Source organism: Camelus bactrianus, chromosome 13, assembly GCF_048773025.1.
Source record: "Camelus bactrianus isolate YW-2024 breed Bactrian camel chromosome 13, ASM4877302v1, whole genome shotgun sequence".
Classification (NCBI taxonomy): Eukaryota; Metazoa; Chordata; class Mammalia; order Artiodactyla; family Camelidae; genus Camelus; species Camelus bactrianus.
Genome location: NC_133551.1, coordinates 79222842 through 79242434, shown reverse-complemented (window position 1 = coordinate 79242434; position 19593 = coordinate 79222842). Strand labels below are relative to the sequence as shown.

General features: G+C 58.5%; 2 protein-coding genes and 1 long non-coding RNA gene across 6 annotated transcripts; 1 reads left to right on the top strand and 2 right to left on the bottom strand.

Annotated features, from left to right (window-relative positions):
* Positions 1-883: 883 nt before the first annotated feature.
* MXRA8 (matrix remodeling associated 8) lies at positions 884-5424 on the bottom strand. Its single transcript, XM_074377753.1, has 10 exons — positions 5290-5424; positions 4170-4193; positions 3748-4053; positions 3552-3653; positions 2999-3469; positions 2578-2736; positions 2352-2388; positions 2196-2272; positions 2009-2089; positions 884-1778 (listed from the first exon to the last, which is right to left on the bottom strand). The coding sequence occupies exons 1-10, from the start codon at positions 5336-5338 to the stop codon at positions 1753-1755; spliced, it is 1332 nt and encodes a 443-aa protein (XP_074233854.1). The 5' UTR covers positions 5339-5424; the 3' UTR covers positions 884-1752.
* Positions 5425-10519: 5095 nt separating this feature from the next.
* On the top strand, positions 10520-13301 carry LOC123617581 (uncharacterized). Its single transcript, XR_012511515.1, has 3 exons — positions 10520-10655; positions 11506-11822; positions 12749-13301. It is a non-coding gene; the product is annotated as an uncharacterized LOC123617581 (long non-coding RNA).
* AURKAIP1 (aurora kinase A interacting protein 1) lies at positions 11169-19579 on the bottom strand. Of its 4 annotated transcripts, none has more exons than XM_074377759.1 (5): positions 19425-19579; positions 19094-19183; positions 18404-18828; positions 13113-13171; positions 11169-11330 (listed from the first exon to the last, which is right to left on the bottom strand). In XM_074377759.1, the coding sequence occupies exons 2-5, from the start codon at positions 19143-19145 to the stop codon at positions 11270-11272; spliced, it is 597 nt and encodes a 198-aa protein (XP_074233860.1). In that variant the 5' UTR covers positions 19146-19183; positions 19425-19579; the 3' UTR covers positions 11169-11269. The 4 variants fall into 4 exon arrangements, with proteins under 4 accessions (XP_074233860.1, XP_074233861.1, XP_074233862.1 ...); XM_074377760.1 differs by having other exon boundaries at positions 19362-19541; XM_074377761.1 differs by lacking the exon at positions 13113-13171.
* Between the last annotated feature and the right edge of the window lie 14 nt (positions 19580-19593).

The window sequence follows — 19593 nt, the reverse complement described above, 5'->3', positions numbered from 1 at the left end:
TTTTCTGGGTCATCTTTTAAAATGACTAGAGTTGAGCCCGTGAAAGTCAGTGACTGCTGCCCCAACCACCTTATAAGTCATAGATGCCCACTACCCTCCTGTCCATCTCCTGCTCACCAGGGGCCTGGATGTAAGACTGCCCTTCCCCTAGCTCACTGGGCACCGCCCCCACCAACAGCAGGATCTCTGAGTAACAAGTTTTGTGACTCTAGTTCTTTGTGTGAGGTATTGAAACTGTGCCTTCATCAAAGGACCCTGGGGTTTTCACTTTCCCAAAGTGGGAGCTGGGATACTGGGGGAGCCAGCTGCTGACCCAACCCCATGTGGTATCTGGTGCTTCCTCACTCAGCAGGTCAGAATCTGCACACTCTCAGCACCCCACTCTGGATTTTCCAAGTAGGGTGACAGTCACTCTTTCCTGCCCCCTGCTGTCCTGGGAGGGCTTTGGAGGATGAGGTCAAGGTTGGAGGAATGGGCTTCTTCCCCCAGCAGCTCCCTTCCTTTCCCTCCTGTGCTGCCAGCACCCCCGTCTGAACGCCCTCCTGCTACCTGTTTCCTCCCCGTTTATCCTCATACATCTAATCTCATCTTGGTGTCCACCTCCCTTCTCAGAGGACTAAACTAATACAGTCTGCCCTCTACCCTCACATCCAACACAGCCGCCACGTCCAAATAAACCCTCAGAAGAGGATGTGAAACTCCTTCCCAACCAGGAATAAGTGCATACAGTCGACTACCGTCGCCCTTCTTAGACCTTCACCCAATGTGTGGGTGATGACAGTGTGACTTCAGATGAAGGAAAGCACTTGGGGGTTCCCAAGGCCCAGACTCTGCCCCCCAGGGAGATGGAGGGGGAGAGAAGAGGCATACCTGGGGCCAAGTCTAAAAATCAGGTGTGGTCTTTATTGTGACGGTGGCAATTCCCTGGGATGAGCAAATGTGGGGTGTCAGGAGTGGCAGCTCTGGCCACTCTAAAAGCATCTTCAACCCCCTCCTGTCCTCAGCCAAAACAGAAGTCAAAGGAGGCCTCACCCCTGGACTCCAGCCCAGGGAGCTAAGGGAAGGGGGTCAGGGTCAAAAGTCACGTGGAGCCTAGTGACTGTCAAGGCAGCTTGTTGGAAATGGGGCTGGAGCAGGGTGGAAAGCAGAGAAGGGGCCCCAGGGCAGCACCAGGGGGTCCGGGGCAGCACAAAGGAATGTTAGCCCACGGCCTGGAGTATGCAGTCCTCAGGTTCCCGTGCAGAGGCCACGGCAGCTGGCAGGTAACACAGTACAGCCTAGGGGAGCCAGCAGGCACTCCCCAAGGAAGGGTGAGGAGGGTGGGAGTGCCAGCCCCAAGGCGGGCCCCAGCTCTGAGAATCCCCCTGAGCTCCTCCAAGAGTGTCTTCCCACCCCCAGCCCTGCAGAGGTGGGACTCCGGGCCCCCAGGAGGCAGAAGCCAGGAGAACTTTGGGGGGGGGGGTTGGCTGCAGGAGGAGGAAGAGGGAAGGGCACCAGCTGAGGGTGCTGAAGGGCACAGCTGCAGGGCCCGCAGTCCCTGGGAGCCCACTATTGCTGGTGAGGACAGGGTGGCTCCTGAGAGGGGTCAGGAGGCAGCCTCACGCTGCACCAGTCCAGGCCAAGCTCCAGGACAGCGGAACCAGCCGCTGGAAGGGGGGCCAGGTGAGCTGCGCAGGGGCCAGGAGGAGTCCTCCGAGACGGACAGGCAGGAGCTGGCAGAGCTGCTGGCCCAGCCAGGAGCCCGGGATCACCTTACTTGCAGTACTCCTTCCTGAACTCTGGAAGCCAAGGGGACAGGTGGGTGTCTGCCCTCTGTTTCTCTGTTGCAGGGGGAGGAGGGGAAATAGGGCAGACATCCAGGAGGACTGCTCGGGGGCATCTGGAACACTGAGGTGGCAGGGGACTCCTGCCCGTGGTGTGGCTGGTGCCTTGGCGTTCTCAGCAGGTGGAGTGGGGTGCCAGCTGGCTCTGAGATGGGCAGGGGTCTCCCTCCCTCAACTCCACTCACCTTTGTCCAAGTCGATGTTCTTCGGGGGCAGGGGACTGTGGGCCAGCTCAGCCCTCTCCTTCAGGATGTTGTTTTTGTAATCTGGTACCGGGAGAGAGCAAGGTGAGGGCCCTCCCGGAGATGTGCCTCCCCCACGCCAGGCCTGGGAGGCACAGTCTATCCCTTGAGGTCCCAGGGGGCCCCTCACCTAGTTGGATGTCCTCACTCCTGTAAAGAGCCTGATCTCCTGTGGCCACAGCAAACTCTGCCATGTTCACGTCCTTCCTGGAGGAGGAGGGTGGTGGGAGGTTAGAGTAGTGGGTGGGTCTACCCAGTCCCGGGGAGAGCTGGGAGGGGCACTCACCCCTTGGATTTCAACTTCTTGTCGGAGTATTCGTAGCCTGAGGAGGGAGACTCGTGTTGGGGTCAGCCTCGTTCCCTCCCCTGCTCCCCTAGCCCAGAAGAACCCTCCCAAACCCAGCACCCGGGCTCACTGGGCCCTCTGCTCAGGCCCCCACACCCCAGACCTCGGGTCGGGAAAGGCTTCCTAGTTCTGGGCTCAGGCGCTGCGCTGCGGAGCCCCGGCTCACCTCCGCGGCGGCGCTGTCGGGTGGCCAGGACGACAGTGATAAGCAGGAGGATGAAGAGCAGAAGCGTGGCCAGCACGTAGCCCAACTGCTGGAAGAAGTGCGCTCGGCCTTCAGGGACGATGACGTTGATGACGCTGCGGCCGCGCGCCAGCGTGGGGTCTGCTGGGGCCGTGCGGGGGCAGCGTCAGGGAGCGCCCGGCGAGACCCACAGAGCAGTGCACCCCGACCGGGCCTCCCCAGCGGAGCCGCGTGGGTCTTGGTAAGGGACGGGTGGCCGCCGCCCCCGGGGCCTCCCCTCCGCTCACACCCAGGTGCCTGATGTGTGACAGGAGTGGATCAGGGAGGTTGGCTGCTGCCAAACGCGCCTCGCTGTCCCCTTCCCCGGAGACGTTCCCCAGGCGCCCAGGGCGGCCTCCTGCACCTGGGCCGGGGGCGCTGCTGTGGCTGGAGCCGTTGCCCGGCGAGTTCCGCGGGGGCGGCTGGGCGGCGGGCTCGGTGACTCTCAGGTGGAAGACGCGGCGCTCGTGCAGGCCGCAGTAGTGGTGGTGCAGGTGGCAGGAGTAGGTGCCCTCGTCTGCAGGCTCCAGCGGGTCGATGCGCAGCGAGAAATCGCCGCGCGCGAAGGCGTCCGCCCCCACCGCCACGCGGTCGCGCAGGAAGGGCGGCCCGTAGGCGCGGCGCTCGCCCGACGCGTACAGGTCGAGCAGGCGGTCTGCGCGGTCATGCGGCACCCCGGGCGGCTGCCGGTCCCAGTGCACCACCTGCTGCGCCTCCTCCAGGTGCCGGTCGGTCCACACGTGCGCGCGGTTCACGCACGTCAGCAGCGCGGGCGCCCCGCGCTCCACAGCCAGCACCTCCTTCTCGCCGTCCCAGTGCGCGCCGGCGGCCCGGGCTGGGGGAGCGAGTCGGTCAGGGACCCGCGCCCGGGAGGGAGCCAGGAGGGGGGTGCGAACGGGCGGGAGGGGGACACTCACGGTCATCAGTGACCTTGAGGAGCACGGCCAGGCTCTCGTAGAGGTGGCAGTAATGGTGATGCAGGTTACAGGTGTATAGCCCCTCGTCCGTCTCCTCCACCGCTACGCACCGGGAGAAAACGCAGCCGTGAGCTGCGTGGACCCTGCCCACGCCCCCGGAGCCCCCAGGCCGCCGCCGCGGTTCCATGGCCCGTACCGCGGATGAACAGTGAGAAGTTGCCGTCGTGGAAGGCGGAGGGAGGCAGCTGGAGGCGGCCGCGGTCGCGGGGCTCATAAACGCGCTGCTCGCCCGCCGAGTACATGTCCACGAGCCGGCGCGCAGGGCCACCGGCTGGGCCGCTGCTGAAGTCCCAGTGGACCACGCGCTGGCGGTCGTGCAGCCGGTCTTGGGTCCACACCATACGCGGGCTCTGGCAACGCAGCACGGCCCGGGCGCCGGCCGCCCAGCTCACTGCGGACTCGGACACCACGGAGCTGCCGGAGGTCGCGGGCCCCGACGGCCCTGGTGAGAAGGGAGCGTCACTGGGGGAGGGGTGTGGCCCAAGAGTCCAGGTGCAGGGTGGGACAAGCAAGACAACAGAAAGACTGACGGAGTTCCCAGGGAGGGCGGTCACTAACCTGAGGACAGAAGGACAGCAGAGCCTGGAAGGAGAGGGAGAGTGAGTCACACTGGGGCCAGGGGGGCACCTGAGCCTCTACATCAGGGTCACCCACCCAGACTGGGCCCCCACTTGGTTCCCTGGGTCCCTTCTACAGTCCTCGCTGAGGTGGTGCTAATGACACCCACTTAACAGGTGGAGTTAAAGCCAGAGCAGCCCGGAGGACATAGGTGAGGGTCTCTTCCCCCTACCTCTCCCAGGCTCCCACACAATCCTCATGGCCACCTGCCTGGGGTGCGGGGAGAGCAGATGGCCCTTTGGGGGATGAGGGGTGGAGCCAGGGTTAGACCCTGGGCAGGCCAGCTCTGGAGTGTGCATGTCACCAAGGGCCACCCTGAGGAGTGGTGGCCACCATCCCCAACACTGCAGCAAGGCCACAAGAGCACCAGGGCCTGACACCTCGGGCCAGTTTGGGGGGCTCCTTGCACATGCATATCCAGTGTGACACATGCACCTGCCTTCCAGGGTCCTCTGACAACTGGTGCCCCACCCCAGAAACCCCTCGGCCTTCCTAAAGCATGAGAAGCCTGGACGTGGGAAGTGACCCCACCATCTGCCACCCCACAAGCCAAATTCCTGCACCAGAGATGTGGCTGAGCGCCTGGACTGGACGCAGGAATGTGCCCGGTCAGCAGGCCAGCCCTGGGGGCGGGCTCAGGGGCCCAGGACCCAAGAGGGCGCCAGAAAAGACCCTGTGAGACCCACGGTTCCCAGGCTCCCCTTGGTACCCCAGCCCTCTCTCCTCCTGACGGCAGAGCAGCACAGGCCTGAGGGGCATCCGGGAGACCGGAGAAAGGGTGTGTAGGGACCCAGAGGAGCCACTCCCGCCTCAGCCTCCCTGCCCTGCTTGGCCCTCTGGGGCCAGTTCTGTGCAAGGGGAGGTTATGTGTTGATCTGGGGGCCTTATCATGGTGCCCTGTTCCCTCTGAGGCCCCCAGACCCGTCCCCTTCGGGGTGGGGCGTCCCTCCTCCCACCCCACCCGGGGCTGGAGCTGAGACAGGCAGCGCAGCCCTAAACACAAACTCACTCAGCCCCACTGGTTGCTTTTGCCTCCTGACCCCCACCCACCCGAACTCACTCTGCAGAAGCACAAGTTTCCAGAGCAGGACCTGGGCCCGCAGCTCCATGGCGCCCGCCTGGCCCTCTGGCCGCTTTGTCTCGCTCAGGCTCTAACTCTCCAGAAAAACAGCCCGCCCCCCTCCCCCTCCTCAGAACCCGCCATGACATCACGGAGCCCTGCAGACCGACCGCCCCCTCCGCTCCTGCCCAGCCTCTTGGCCTCCCCAGATCCTTAGCTGGCCTAGTGGGAGGGGTAGGGCCTTGGCCACTATGTCCCAGACGGTGAGGGGAGTCAGAGCAGAGACTTGGCTTCCCCTCTGGCTCAGGTCCTGAAGAAGGGGGCAGTAGCTCAGCCCTCGGAGGGGCAGGAGGGCCCGAAAGCCTGAAGGCATGGCCCCGGATACCCTGTAGATGTCTGTGACACACAGGGCCCCTCTGGGGCCACTGCAGGCCTGGGGTTCTGGGGTGAGCACCCCTCGCCCCCTGCTCTGTAGGGGGACATTGGCCCAAGGCATCCCTCCACTGGGGGCCAGAAGAAAGGCATCCTGAGGTCGGACCCCCAAGGAGCCCAGGCTGCCACGTGATGACCCGCGCAGGCCCGTCTCCTCTGGGGACTGCATTTCCTCATCTGTGTAGTGGGGATAAGAGTAGCACCAGCCCTGGGGAGGTACAGGGGGGCTCCCACCAGACAACAGGATGGGCACTGCTGTCTACGTCAACTGCACCATCCAGAGAGCCAGCCGGGGAGATGAGGGGTGGGGACCCTGAGCACTGAGTGGGGCCAGCCCAGTGCCCCTGTCCTGGTGCCCCTGCCCCCATCTGCCCACTATCAAGGGCACAGCGTGGTGCCCATGAAACCCCGTCCAGACCTGGGTGCCCTGCTCCCAGGAGCACCCCCACTGCTCCCAGGAAGGGAAGGAAGGGGTGGGGTATGGGAGCCTTCCCAACAGAAGGCACAAATTTGAAGCTCTGGGAAAACTTACAAAGTCACATAAACAAATGTGAAATCACAGACCTCGCACTGTGTACCAAACCTACTCTCTCTAGTTAAGCAAACCTCAAAAAAAGAAAAAAAAAGAAAAAGAAAAAAGAAAAACTCCACCACATCACCACAGAAAGCCACAATGCATTTTTCAGACTGCCCATTTGGACTGAATTATTGTCACAGGTCCCAGGCCCTGGTGGGCCGGAGTCTCATTCTTGAACCCTGCCCTGGTCCCCAAGTCCTCAGAAGAGCGAGTGAGGAGCCCAGCCCAGCCAGACTCTCTGGCTCCAGGGAAGGGGAGGAGGCTGCTGCTGCTGCTGCTGCAGTAGGAGGGAGTGAGGGGTGACAACAGGTAGGACCAGCTGGGAGAACACCCCACCCCCAACCTAACGGACCTATTTTCGTCTGCAAGATCCAGGCCCTGGGAGGCGGAGCCCTTTCCAAACTGGAATCAGGGCTAGTCTCCCCACCCCACCCTAGCTCCTCCCTGGGCCTTTCATTCTGGAAAAACAAGCCCTGCCTGGCTGGCCTTGAGGCCTGGCCTCTCCCCCTGTTTTCCTAACTGGTTTACATTAGCACTGCAGCCTCCCTCCCAGCCTTCCTCTGCGCCCCCACCCATGTCTGCCTCTCTCCTTCGGTCTCTACTGCGCTGGCCTCCACCTCTGCCCTCTGTTCCTGCCTCTGGCTGCCAGGCTGTCTCTCCTTCGTGGAGGGAAGATGTCCAAGCAGGGCTGGAGGGAGGCAGAGATGACCCAGGTCCGGCCCAGCAGCCTGGAAGGGGACAGGGTCCGCTCCCTGCCTGGTCCACACCCTAAACTCCCTCTCCCAGTAGGTCCCCTGGCCTCAGGCCCTGTGCTGAGGCCTGGTGGCGCCCCCGTGCTGCAGATCCAGCCCTCAGCTCAGCCCAAAAGCAGAAGTCTGAAGGAGGACCCCCACCCCCTTGCACCACTGCAGTGGAATGCTGCAACCCCTCTTCCCTGCCCTGTTCTCTCCCTGCTTGAGCCCACCTCCCCAGTCCTTGGCAGGAAGTAGTCATAGATGGAAGCAGAGCCCAAGAGAGAACAGATCGGAACTGAACAGCCACCAACATCACTGTGGTCCCCCTGAGTTCCAGGCCAGCCCCAGCCAGACCAGAGCCAGACCCACATCCCCTCTCCTAGGAGTAGAGGCTGCACAGGACGAGGAGGGGCAGCCAGCCCAACTGAGCCTGAGAATCAGAGTCTGGCTCCAATCCTGGGGACTCGGACATTCCAGGCAGCCAGGCTCATGGGGAGGAAAAACCACAGGCACTCAAGAGCACAACCTGACACACAGACACGTGCTCACACGTGCTGTTCAACATTCGGCAAACACTTCCTGTGCACCCACTGTGTGCCATGCACTGGGAGTCAGCCCCGAACTGGATGCCAAACTCCTGCCCTCTTTGGGCTGTTAGAGGAGGCCTGCTCGCAGATAAATGACATCATCTGAAACGCGAGACTCACAGAGACAGCTTCCTAGGGAGCGACCCCACAAGTGGACAGCCAGGCCGGCGCCCAGGAAGCTGCCTGTAGGGGGAGGGAGGGTGGGGCTTGGCGCAGAGGTCTGCAGGGCTGTGGCCTGGCTCTCATTCACACCCGGCAGGATGAGGCCTGAGGGGTTTACGATCAAGAGAGATGTGGTCTGGTAATGCAGGAAATGCCAAGATAGTTTGTTTAGAGCTGCCAGGATTTACAGGAACATACCAGGAAAATGACCCTCCAAGGGCCAGGTGGTGGACAGAACTCCAAGGTCCTCCCCTAGAGTGGCGGGAGGGGAGACTGTGGTGGGGTAGTCCTTTGCACCCACACAACAGAGGTGCAGGGCTGTCACTTGCAGAGACCGAGTTTCCCTCATAGCCGAGTAGTCAGCTTCTCCCACCGGCCATGCGGTGAAAGGGCTCATGGAGGCGGCTGTGTGGCCAAAACCTGAGGCTGCAGCCCCACCCACTTCATTCATCAAGAAGAACACGGACCTTGGCCTGTAACTGCTAGGAATGGGTTCTGCCAGCCACCCAGATGGGCCTGGAAGAGGACCGCAGGTGAGGACACAGCCCTGGCTGACACGGGTCTGACCCCGTGAGACCCTGGGTGGAGCTCCCGGTAAACGCACGTCCAGAGCCTGACCCATGGAAGCTGTGTGGTTAACGAGCCTGCTGTGTGAAGCTGCTAAATTTGTGTTGACTTTTCATGCTGCCAACAGGAGACAGACACAACTGCTTCCCAGGACAAAGCAAGGGCAGGACTTAAAAAGACAAAAGCACAAGTCTTACAAGGAAAGGGACTGGTGTCTCGGCTGAGGACTGGCTTGTGGGCAGACTGCTGAGTCACAGCTCCCCTCGGGTTTCTCCAGAACCGTGTCGATCCACTGTCACCGTGAGGCTGAGGCCAGAGGGCGGAGCTGCCCCACAGACCAGAGCACCCGCGATCCACCCTCACACTGCTGTCTTCCCAGAGGTGGTCACTTGCACATGTGTTGGTCCTTCTTCTGGAGTCCTGGTGGTCTGCCACGGCACTGTCTCACTCTGTGGGCCAGGGGACTCCAGATCCCATGTCTGATGGTCTGTGCGTCCCGTGGGGGCTCTCAGCCCTGCTGGTGGAGGCCCACAAGTCGGATGACACGCTGAGATGGGGCTGAGAGACCACTGATGCATTGAGACACTGATTTGAAAATACAGACAAGAACACTTGGAAACACAGAAGCATTATTTCATGGACCAGGCAACCCCTTCACCCTGAGAAACCGTCAAGGACCCAAGACCAAGGATTTTAGCAGTCGTGGTCAAACCCTCAGCAAGCGGTTTCCTGCGTGGTGTCTTTAGTGGGGAACAGGCACGCCCCACTTTACTGCGCTTCACAGATGATGCATTTTTACAAACTGAAGGTCTGTGGGGACCCTGCGTCAGGCAAGCCCACCAGGGCCGTTTTCCCAACAGCACTTGCTCACCCCGGGTTTCTGTGTCACATTTTGGTAATTCTCACATTTTTAACCCTCCACCAGCAAGAAAGTTATGACTCACTGAAGGCCCAGATGATGGTTCGCATTTTTTAGAGATAACAAATTTTTTAACTAATGCACGTGCACTTTTCAGACATAATGCTGTTATGCACTTAATAGATTATGGTATAAATGTGGCTTTTACATAGGCCGGGAAACCACAGAATGTGTGTGCCTCGTTTTGTCATGGCATTCACTTTACTGCAGTGGCCGGAGCCTGACCCGTGGCGCCCTGCAGCCCACCTGTACTCTCCCCACTGGCCTGTTCTGTTTGAGAAGGTGCGGGGAGGCCAGCCAACCAACATGCAGACACTGCTCACGTTGCTCATGAACCGGAGCCAGACCCCGGGTGGCAAGGTGGCTTCTGGATTTCCATCTTTCCCGTCACGCCAGGAAGATCTCCTCATCGTCCTTATCACTTCATCAGTTCTGTAGCCAGGAGTCAGGAACCATCGATTTACTTCCATCAGATGTGAGTCACCTCACCCACAAGATGCCCATGTCCACTGACTTCCTGGTGAGTCGGGAAGGGATGGTGTTTTCATTTGAGCTGACAGAGTTGCTTCCCTGAGGCTGTGGTTTATCCGCTCTGACACTCCATACAGGAACACGGAACTGAGCGATTACACGAGAGGGTAAGGAGAGGGGCTGGGAAGACCCACGTGGCCCTGGGCAACAGCTAGGGAGAATGACACAAACTTGTGTTAGCAGACACAAACACAGGCGCGTGAAAATGGCGGTGGATGTGCTGATGCAGGGCCACCTCTGTTGTCTGCGAAGGCCTGCAGCAGTGAGCATGCCCAGCTCCAGACCTTGGTTTCTAAGATTGTTTTCCAACAAAGGAACCAGGGCTCCTTGGAGAAATGGCCGCCTTTAGGGCTGGGAGGAAACATACTAAATAAACCTGGAGAGCCTGTACTGCTGGAAAGGAAGTGTTGGGAAAAAAAGAAAAAAGAACAAGGGGGTGGGGGCCCAGGGCCAAGAGCTGGAGCCAGGGGTGCTGGACTGTAACCTGAAATGGAAAGTCACACTCCCAGAAATAAGTGGCTGCTCACGTAAATGGAATTCTTCACGCAGAATTCCAAATGATTTACGGAGAACAAGCAGGAGCGTGGCTCCCCTCGTGGAAGGCACAGGAGGGTCCCTGGCTGCCCAGGTCCTGGGGCACATGGTGCTGCTGGGGTAGCTCACGGGGGCTGACGAGCCCCATGGCTTCACTCCAGCAACTGGGGGTCGGGGCGGCCACTACCCGGGTCTTCTGTCCACACGGCCTCTTCCCACCACGTGACCTGTCGCTCGGCCGCCTACGCCAGGCTTCCTTCCACTGATAGAAGCTGCCAGAACCCTTCCAGCCAGAGCTTGGAAGCATCTGCCTCTTTCTACTGGTAAGAGCAGGTCACAGCCAGACCCAAGCGAGCCCTGGGGGAGGAGCAGCAAGATCGCACAGCGAGGGCCAGGCTGGGGGGGGGGGGGGAGAGGTGTGCTGTAATCCCTGCACAGGTGCACCTCGGCGACAGGTGCGCAAATGACATGCAGACAATTCAGAGCTCCATCTGGGTTACAGGAGTAAATCCTATACAAAAGAGATCAGTTATTTTAGTTAAATATAAACATTTTAAAAATATATGTTTAAATATAAACATATACATTTATATGATTTTAAGTATTTTTTGGGAAAAAAATAACTTACCTGAGACATAAAACCAGACCAGGAAATTTAGGAAAGTTAAGTAAGCTTTGCGTAAGTAAATAAACCTGATTCTTCCCAAACCCATGATATTATCCTCCACTGTCTCACACGGTTCTTGACGTCAGGGGAAAGACACAGCCGTTCAAGGCAGAATTAGGAAACCGTCTAATTTATCCAGGATCATCTTGATTAAAAATATCACTTGGCCTTTTTCTCATACAACTTTGTAAAACTCGACATTTCCCATTCCAGCAGTTAGACGATATTAATGCTTCTATGAAGTGAAGTCTCCTTGGTGACGTTGGCTTCTTATCCCGTGAAAACCATTGTTCCAGCTTTTCTTTCTTTTTTTTTTTTTCGGCTGTGGATTCTGCAAGAAAATAACTTTTTTTAAAAGGTGAACACTTCTAAGGCAGAAGTTCAATTTCCTTTTTCTTTATGGAATTTGCATGTTCTCCATTTTAAATCTAAGCAAGAGCCTTTTAGTGTAGGTAAGCTAGTCAGAATGGGAGCTTTATAATCACATGCAACATTTTGGTTTCCAGGAAGACAAGGAGTTATACTGATATGCTCAGAGAATGTTCCCGGTCATACAACCCAAGAATCTAATCACATTCTCAGCAAGTTAGAGACCCTGGGACTTGGTCTCTGCACCCTCCAAGGCTGCCCAATGGATTTCAATACACTTGTGTGTTTCAACCCAGTGCAGTAAAAGGTTCACCCCTGGGAAGCTCACATTGTCCCACCTTCGGCAAGTGAAACTTCCAAGCGGGCCCGAGCCCCGCGAGCTGGCCGCAGCCTCTGACATGGAGACGTGGACCCTCCTGCCCGCCCTGCCATGCCTCACATGTCAGGATTGCAGGTAAACACTGAACAGGACACATTTATACTGACAGGTTATTTGTTGTTTACCTGAAATTCACTTTTAACAAGGGGTCCTCTATTTTTATTTGCTAAAATTGGCAACCTACTTGGTCCCCAAAGAGTCCCAGCTTCCCCCTGAAGTGGGGAAGGGCACATAGAGCCACTTCTGGGGGTCCTGCTTTGTCGACCCCACTGTCAAACAGAAGCAGACAACAAAGCGCCAGCAGAGGAGGCCCACTAGTGTGGGAAATAGAGGCCAAAGCCAACAGGCAGAGAAGCCTGCCTGGAACAAGGCTGCAGGGTGGGGGGGTCAGCAGAGAAACGACGTCTCATTAACATCCTCCCAGAAGAGGCGACGTCACACCCAGGAAACAAACCAGGCATGCTAAACACACTGAGAAAACGAAAGTCTCTAAAAAATTGAAAAGAAGGTAACAGAAACGAAAAAAATTCATTAAGTGGATTAGAGGGAAATGCTGAAGGTGCCCATGAAATGGCAAACAGAAGAGAAAATCATCCAATAACAGGAGCTTCAGAAAGAGCAGAAATGGAGGCGAGGGAATTACACAAAACAGTTCAAGAAACTGCCCCAGAGCTGAAGGTCAGGCAAGCCCAGGCTGAACCGGCCTTCCATGGGGCAAAAAGAGCCACACTGAAGTGTGCCACTGGGAATGCTGGCATGAAGGAACGAGGGCCTCGAGAGTCTGCTACTGACAAAGGCGCTGGCCTCAAAGCAAGTTTACTTCTCTAATCAGCAGCACTGGGAACTGGAGGACAGCAGAGCAAGACCTGCAGGATTTTGTAGAAACCAATCTCCAACCTAGAATTCCACATCCAGCCACACTGTCAACCAAGAAACGGGATCCAGTAGAGACATCTGCAGATTTGCAAAGTTGCAAAATTTTCTCTTGTTTCTTTCCACAGGAAACTATGGAGGACGGGCTCTTGCAAAGTAAGGGGAAGAAAACGGAAGGATCAGGGAAGCAGAGAGTGTCTGCGGGATGCCCCAGGGACAAAGCTGAGCCCAGGTGCGGCGGGCCTGACGCTGCTGGACGAGCAGGAAGTCCAGGAAGAGACTCTGTCCTGAGATGAGCAAACCTTGGATGCTCCTGCGAGCCGGGCTGAGAACTTGGTGCTGAAACCGTGACGAGGGCACCGAGAACCAGACCAACCGGAGAGAAGAAAGAAAACCAAGGAAAACAACACGCAGAGGGAAAGAAAAGCAGCGACAGCTGCCAGCCCGTCCGTGGTCAGTCATGTAAACAGACTTTCACACATCCTGACTCACAGGCCGCCAGGTCGGAGGAGGGACAGGGGGGCAGCACGAGAGAGGCCAACAGGTAACACCTGCAATGAAAACAAAACGCAGGGACATGAGAATCGTATTCGATTAGCAAGTGTGAACTCAGTCTAATGGATTGGAAATAGTATTTTTTAATGAAGTAGACCAGAATAGAAAACACCTGAGATGACTGCACTTAAGAGGGGTATGTATTTTTTTTTAATTTTTTCAAGTGTGGGTAGTGATACATAAAATGTACTTCTTATTTTGAGTTTTGGTCAAAAAGTCCAAAATCCACCAATTCAGAGATATGGTAATACCAAAAGAATCGTCTGAAAGGGCTGAGACTGCCTCTGGGAAGGTGGTGTGGGGAGGAGAGACTAGCTTTTTTTTCAAGCGTTGTTGAACTATTACACTATTTAGATATGCAGAGGCATAACTTTTATAAAAATAAATTTAAAACAAATTAAGTTTGGAGTCAAACAGACTTAGAGCCAAGTCACGGCTTCTCAGCCATGGGACTGTGGGCAAGTTGAGGGTCCCTATCTACCAAACAAGGCTAACTACAGGCTCGCTGTGAAGTGAGAGAACTCCCGGGAAGAACCCAGCACAGTGCCTGTAGTAGAGGGAATCACTCAAATGCATCAATTACTAATTTCTTAAAAACACAGTTCTTATTCTATGATCTCCTATCTCCCACACACCTTTTCTGGGAAAGCTACTATAGGATGGACTCCATGGAAAGGAAGGTAAACCACAAGACAGGAAAACATGGCATTCCAGAAACAGAGGCTCCAGCTTTTGAGGCCATGGGTATCCCAGGGAGACTCTGCTGGTGCCCCCAAGGGCCCAGCGTAGCCTAGCTGGGTGCCAGGAAGGACTGCACAGGAATAAGAGGCACTTGAGGAGCTGGACCCAACTGACAGTTTTCAAATCCCTCCAGCAAGTCTGGGGCTGAGTTAGTGATAGAAGCACAGGAAAACACACAAAAGAAAAAACAGAACTGGAGAACAAACAGTTGTGTGAGAAGGAAAACACTGGCATGCTGGCCCATGAGGCCTTGTGTGAATGCTACTGATGCTGGGAGGTGACCGTGTCGCTGTGCTGTGACTGTAAGAGGAGGGGGCACCAGCCCAAGGGGCCTGGACAGACCTGGGGTGGATGAGGAGGTGGGTGAGGCGGGAGCCAACAATTCCACACCGAGCCGCACACAGCCTGACTTGGCCGGAAATTTTTAAAATGAGAATTCAACTGTAAAAGCAAAGTAACAAAACCAACAAGACCAAGCAAACTGAACAGGCGTCGGGTAGTGGGCAGTGCCTGGATTCAGGGGAAGCAGGTGTCAGCCCAGAGGGCAGAAGAGCCCTGTTCACGTGCCCCCAGCCCCCGGGGGCTCCAGGTCAGGACCCGGTCTTGGTGGTCTCTGGGGCCCCTTATGCTCAGCAGGACTCCAGGCTGAGTCAGTCTCCTCCCCGCACCGCAGACCATCATCGTTGGCGAGGCCGGCCCAGGTAGGCTAGCTTGTGGGCTCGTGGTGCAGCGTCATAGGGCAGTCACCCTTGTCCTGTGTCCCCAAAGTCGCTGGGCCAACCTACACTCCACGAGGCACATGCACGATTAATGCCACCCGGCAACCTGGCTCCCCCCGACCGTGGATCCTGCCCGAGGAGTTGGCACAAGCTCACACCCAGCCCAAGGGCTGACGCCTCCCCTCCCCTTGGCCTCAAGGGTCCTGACGGCCCTGCTGCCACCACAGCTGAGGCGAGTGGGGCTGTGGGCCTGGTGCTGCCCACTGGCCATCCGGGGTCTGCAGGGCTTTTACCCCTACTCAAGGCGGGGTCCTCCAAGGACACACACGGGCCACCCCACAGAGACAACCCCCCCAAAGTGGCAGAGTCGGCCGACACGTGACCTCAGGTGAGGCCCAAGGCCACAGGGCTCCGCTCCCTCACCGGCAGATGGCCCAGCAGCGCCCTGCGACACCCAGGTGGGCTCTGGATGCCCAGCCAGGCAGCGGGGCAGGTTGCCCTCTGGCCTCTACCCTGGACTAACTCCCTAGGGGCTTTTTCCAAAACTCAGTCCTAGAGAGCAATATCCCACCTCCCAGTCCACCCAGCTTCCGGCGTCCTTCTGGGCAAGCTCAGCGGGCCTCAGCCACGCCGGGGAGGGAGCCTTTCTCCAGCCTCTGCCCCACACTGCGGCCCTCCAGCACCTTCGCCGGCTCCCTGAATGGTGGGGAGCACTACTCGCAGCATGGGGTTTGGGGGGTGCACACAGGTGTGTGCTGTACCCTGCCTGGTGCATCTGAGGTGGCCAGGGCCCCTGCCCACCCTCCCCAGGGCCTGGTACCCAGCCTCACGTCCTCCCACGGGGCCGGAGTCTCCCTGGCTCCTTCCGGGCCCACGGTGCGGCCAGGACATCCAGGCCAGAAGACTCTGCTGTGCACCAGGTACGGAGCAGCAGAGCCATAAAGCTGAGCTCACAGAGGTGCCCCAAGCTGGGTTCAAAAAGCAGATCCCCAGCAAGTGCCCAAGACCACCCTCATCAGCTGGGCCCTGGATGGGGCCTCCCTGACTGAACCCATCCTCTATGCACTGCTGGACGGGCTGGGGAGAGGGGCAGATCACAGGACAGAACCACATCACAAAGACGAGCCTTTCACTGAAGGCTGCCCCGTCAGTGGCTATCAGGGCTAGAACTGGGGGACACCAGGGAGAAGGGGCTGGGGGAGGGTGGAGGCACCACAGGGAAGAGAGGAGGGGCTGCAGAGTAAAAATAAAACCCCAAAACTGCCTTCTGAGGTTGTGGTTGGACCCAAAGCATCCAAGCCACAGGCAGGGTGAGGTCTGCACACACCAGGCTGGGCAGGGACAGGGCCATCAAGGTCCAGGCCCAGCAGGGCAGGGAGGGGCAGGGACTGAAGGAACCAAGTGGGGCTGGGCTGGCTCAGGAGCTGACTCGACAGGACCCATGACATCTGGAGCAGGAGCCTCGACCACAGCACCACTGGCATCTGGGGCTCACTATTCTCGGGCAGAGACTGCCCTGTGAACCGACGGGCATTTAACAGCATCTCCGGCCTCCACCCATCATTGTCAGCAGAACCCCCACTGTTTTACGACCGAAAACGTCTCCAGATGTGGCCAAATGCCCACTTAAGAACTGCTGCTCTGGAAGACTGGTGAGTCCATGTGGCGTGGAGCCCACGGGCAGCCTGCCTCCTGGGGGCCCCCCAGCTGGCACTCACCCCAGGGTGGAGGAGGCTGGAGCAGGTGCCCGGGATGCCAGGGCTCTGTGGTGCTCTGCCAGCTGGAAGCACCCAGGCGTCTGGGTCTGTGGCTCTTGGCACAGGCCAGCCGGTTGTACCCCCAGAACTTATGGCTCCAGCCAAGCTCCTGACCAAGGCTTTGTCTCCAGACTTAGCATCCATTTCTCCTCCCACCAGCCAGGGAAGGGCGGGGTGAGCCACGGGGCAGCTACCGCAGAGGGGCTGGAAGGAAACACTGGGAGCAACTGGTCAGCAGCTGTGGGCGTCGGCCAAGGGCATCACTGGCAGGCTGGGCCCTGCTGGGAGGCCCAGAGGAGCTGGGGCCAGACTTGGCACCAGGACAGCATGGTCCACTCCACCCCTGAGGGCCTGGTCCTGGGACCTCTGCCCCACCCACACCTGAGGAAAATGAGACCGGGGAAGGATGCCTGTGACCCTAGCTGTCCTGGTCCCCAGCCAAGACCCCAGGGGCTGCCAGGAGCCCAACAGCTGCCTCCTTGTGGCCACCAGTGGAAGCCATCCTGCCCCCTCAGTGGCCTCAGGTCCCCTCCAGTAACAGCCAGCTTCACCCTCCTCACATCCACCACACACGGCCCATCCGTGAGTCCGTCGTCCCTGATAGACAGGGGCCCACCTGGCTCACTGAAGTATCAGTGTTATTAACACCATTCCCTCCAGCAAACTGCTGGGAAGCCCGAGCCCAAGCCCTCCCGAGATCTGCCCAATGGGCAGGGAACCCAAGCCAGACCCCAGACACATCTCTGACAAAAGACAACAAGCCCTCACAGCCCCAGTGCGCAGTGTGACAGGGAACCCAGCAACAGGAGAGCTGTGGCCCTCCAAAAACACTGCTCCCCAGGGCTCAGAGAAGACGCACCTGTCTCCCCTCCTTGAACCCAGATGTGAGGAGCGGAGCAGATGCTAAGGATGAAAACAACCCTCACCTGAGTTCATGGCACTCCGACCAGTCTCCCCACCTGAAGCCTAGCCCCGCCAGCCCACATACAGAGGCCCACAGGCCACTCCAGGCCCCCTATTAAGGACAACAGGTTCCTCTCCATGCAGGAAGAACCTGGAATCACTGGCGGTCACTGGCTGACGCTAAGGCTCCGGGCTTCTCACCAGCACACTTTCCATAGCCAGCCCAACCTTAAACCTGACAGGGCAGGCCACCCCTACTCAGGGACCCAGGAAGTGGCAGAGGCCAAGAAGCCCACAGCAGGCAGTCCAGAGGCTCTGCAAGGGGCCTGCAGAGCACTGTCTGCCATTAGAGCACACGGCGCCTGTCCTGCCTCCCTCCCCTCCCCACCTCTCTAGTGAGGCCCTCCCTGACCCCGAGCTGTGCAGGTCCACTTACAGAACCAGACAATCCACAGCTGGCTGCATCCGGAACCACATGGAGGGCTGACTACAAGCTATAGTTGGGTTTTCACCCGACTGAGAGTCAACTGTGTACCCTAATGACATTGCCCCCTCAGTCTGGGCACTGAGACCCTGCTTGTCCCTCAGCACCTTTGCCACCTCCATGTCATTAAGAGTATGCCCTCAGGGGAGGGCTGGAACTCTTCACAGCTTCTCCCACAGTGTTCACTCATAAACAGTGAGACCATCATTCCCGCAGGCCACGCACCAGGACAAGGGTCAGCTCAGGGAAGGGACTGCCACTCTGCCACCCAGAGCCCTTGTGCCTCCTGTAATGCCAGAGGCTGACGCTAGCCTCAATCCCTAGACAGCTCACACCCAGCAGAAGAGGGTCCAGGCCAGCAGAGACAGCCGAGTTCTCAGAAAATTTATTACAGTTGGCAGCAACAGGCAGGGGAGAGACACTAGACTCATTTGCCCTTCAGGTAGATCTTGGGGGTCTGCCAGCCTGTAGGGGCTTCCTTCAGGCCCGCCTTCAGCCAGATGCGCCTCAGGTCTCTCTCGAACTTGATCTGTGAGGGCAGAGGGAGGGACCACCTACAGGTTTGTGCACAGCCCTGCATCTCAACCACCGTGCCCAGCTCTGGGACGACGGCCCCACACTCACCTGCTTCCGTTTCAGGCGTCCTTCCCTGACCTTCCGCCGCAAGAACCGCGTTCTCTTGACTAGCTTGCGGTACTTGTGATGATTCATCTTCCGCCGGCGGATCTTTAGTACGTTTTTGCACTGCATCTGGGGTGCCTCCCACACCTCCTTGACCCCCTGCTCAGCCCCTTCGCCCACATGACTAGCTGGACATTCATAGAGTTGGGTCCCAGCGTCCAGTCTGGGCAGGAGATAGCGGATGGTCAGCCAGCTTTCCAAGGGGCTGACAGACATCTTCCTGGGGACCAGCATCTCCTCAAGCTCCAGGTGAACCCGCTTGCCAGGAAGGGAGACAAACCCACTCGGGCCTGTTGGCTGTGTGCTGAAGTGAGGCCTGCAAGCATGGCTGCCCAGCACCCTCGAGACAGGCCAGGGCCGACTGTACCCTGCAGGAAACAGGATGGCACAGTTACCACTCCCAGGGTTACACTAGACCTGTGCACGGCCACGGGGCCTGACCGGGACTGGGGAGAAGAACCTCCATGGCAGACTGGACAGGACCCTCACTGACATTCTCAGGCCCAGACATCCCCTCTGTAGAGCCTGGATGTTTAGAGAGAGTTTGTGTGGCCAGGCCCTCGCCTCCAACTGGTGACGCACGTTCCTAACCCACGTGAGTATCCCGCCCATCTGTCCCAGGAGGCCTCTTACCTGCCCGGGGAATAGCCCTGAGCAGCTGCGAAGTCAGGCGAACCAGGAACATGGTGTGTGTGTGGCAGCGGCCCAAGGTGCTCAGAGGAGCTGGAACACAAGTGCGGCCAAGGTCACCCTGGGGACTCGGGTCCCGCCCCCGACTACAGCATCCCATCACCCTCACCACCTTCTCCTAAGATGAGGACGTTACTTGGAGCACGGCTCCCTCCCTCAAAACCCCCGCCTCCGCCGCTCCCAAGCTGCGCGGCTTGAGCCTCAGCTTCACCTTGAGGCGTCCACCGCGCGGGCGGTGTCCAAGCTCGGGTCCCAAGCCCTGAGCCGCCCCCACCTTCCGGCCGCTGCTTTCTCAGCTGCTCCTGGAGCCCGCGCTCCGCGTCCTCACGCAGACTCTCCCCAAACCAGGCCCGGCGATTCAACCGACCATTCCGCCGCCGTGCTCAGCACTTCCGGTCCTTCCCTAAACCGCCCCCAACTCCGCGTCCGGCCGCCAGCAAGTT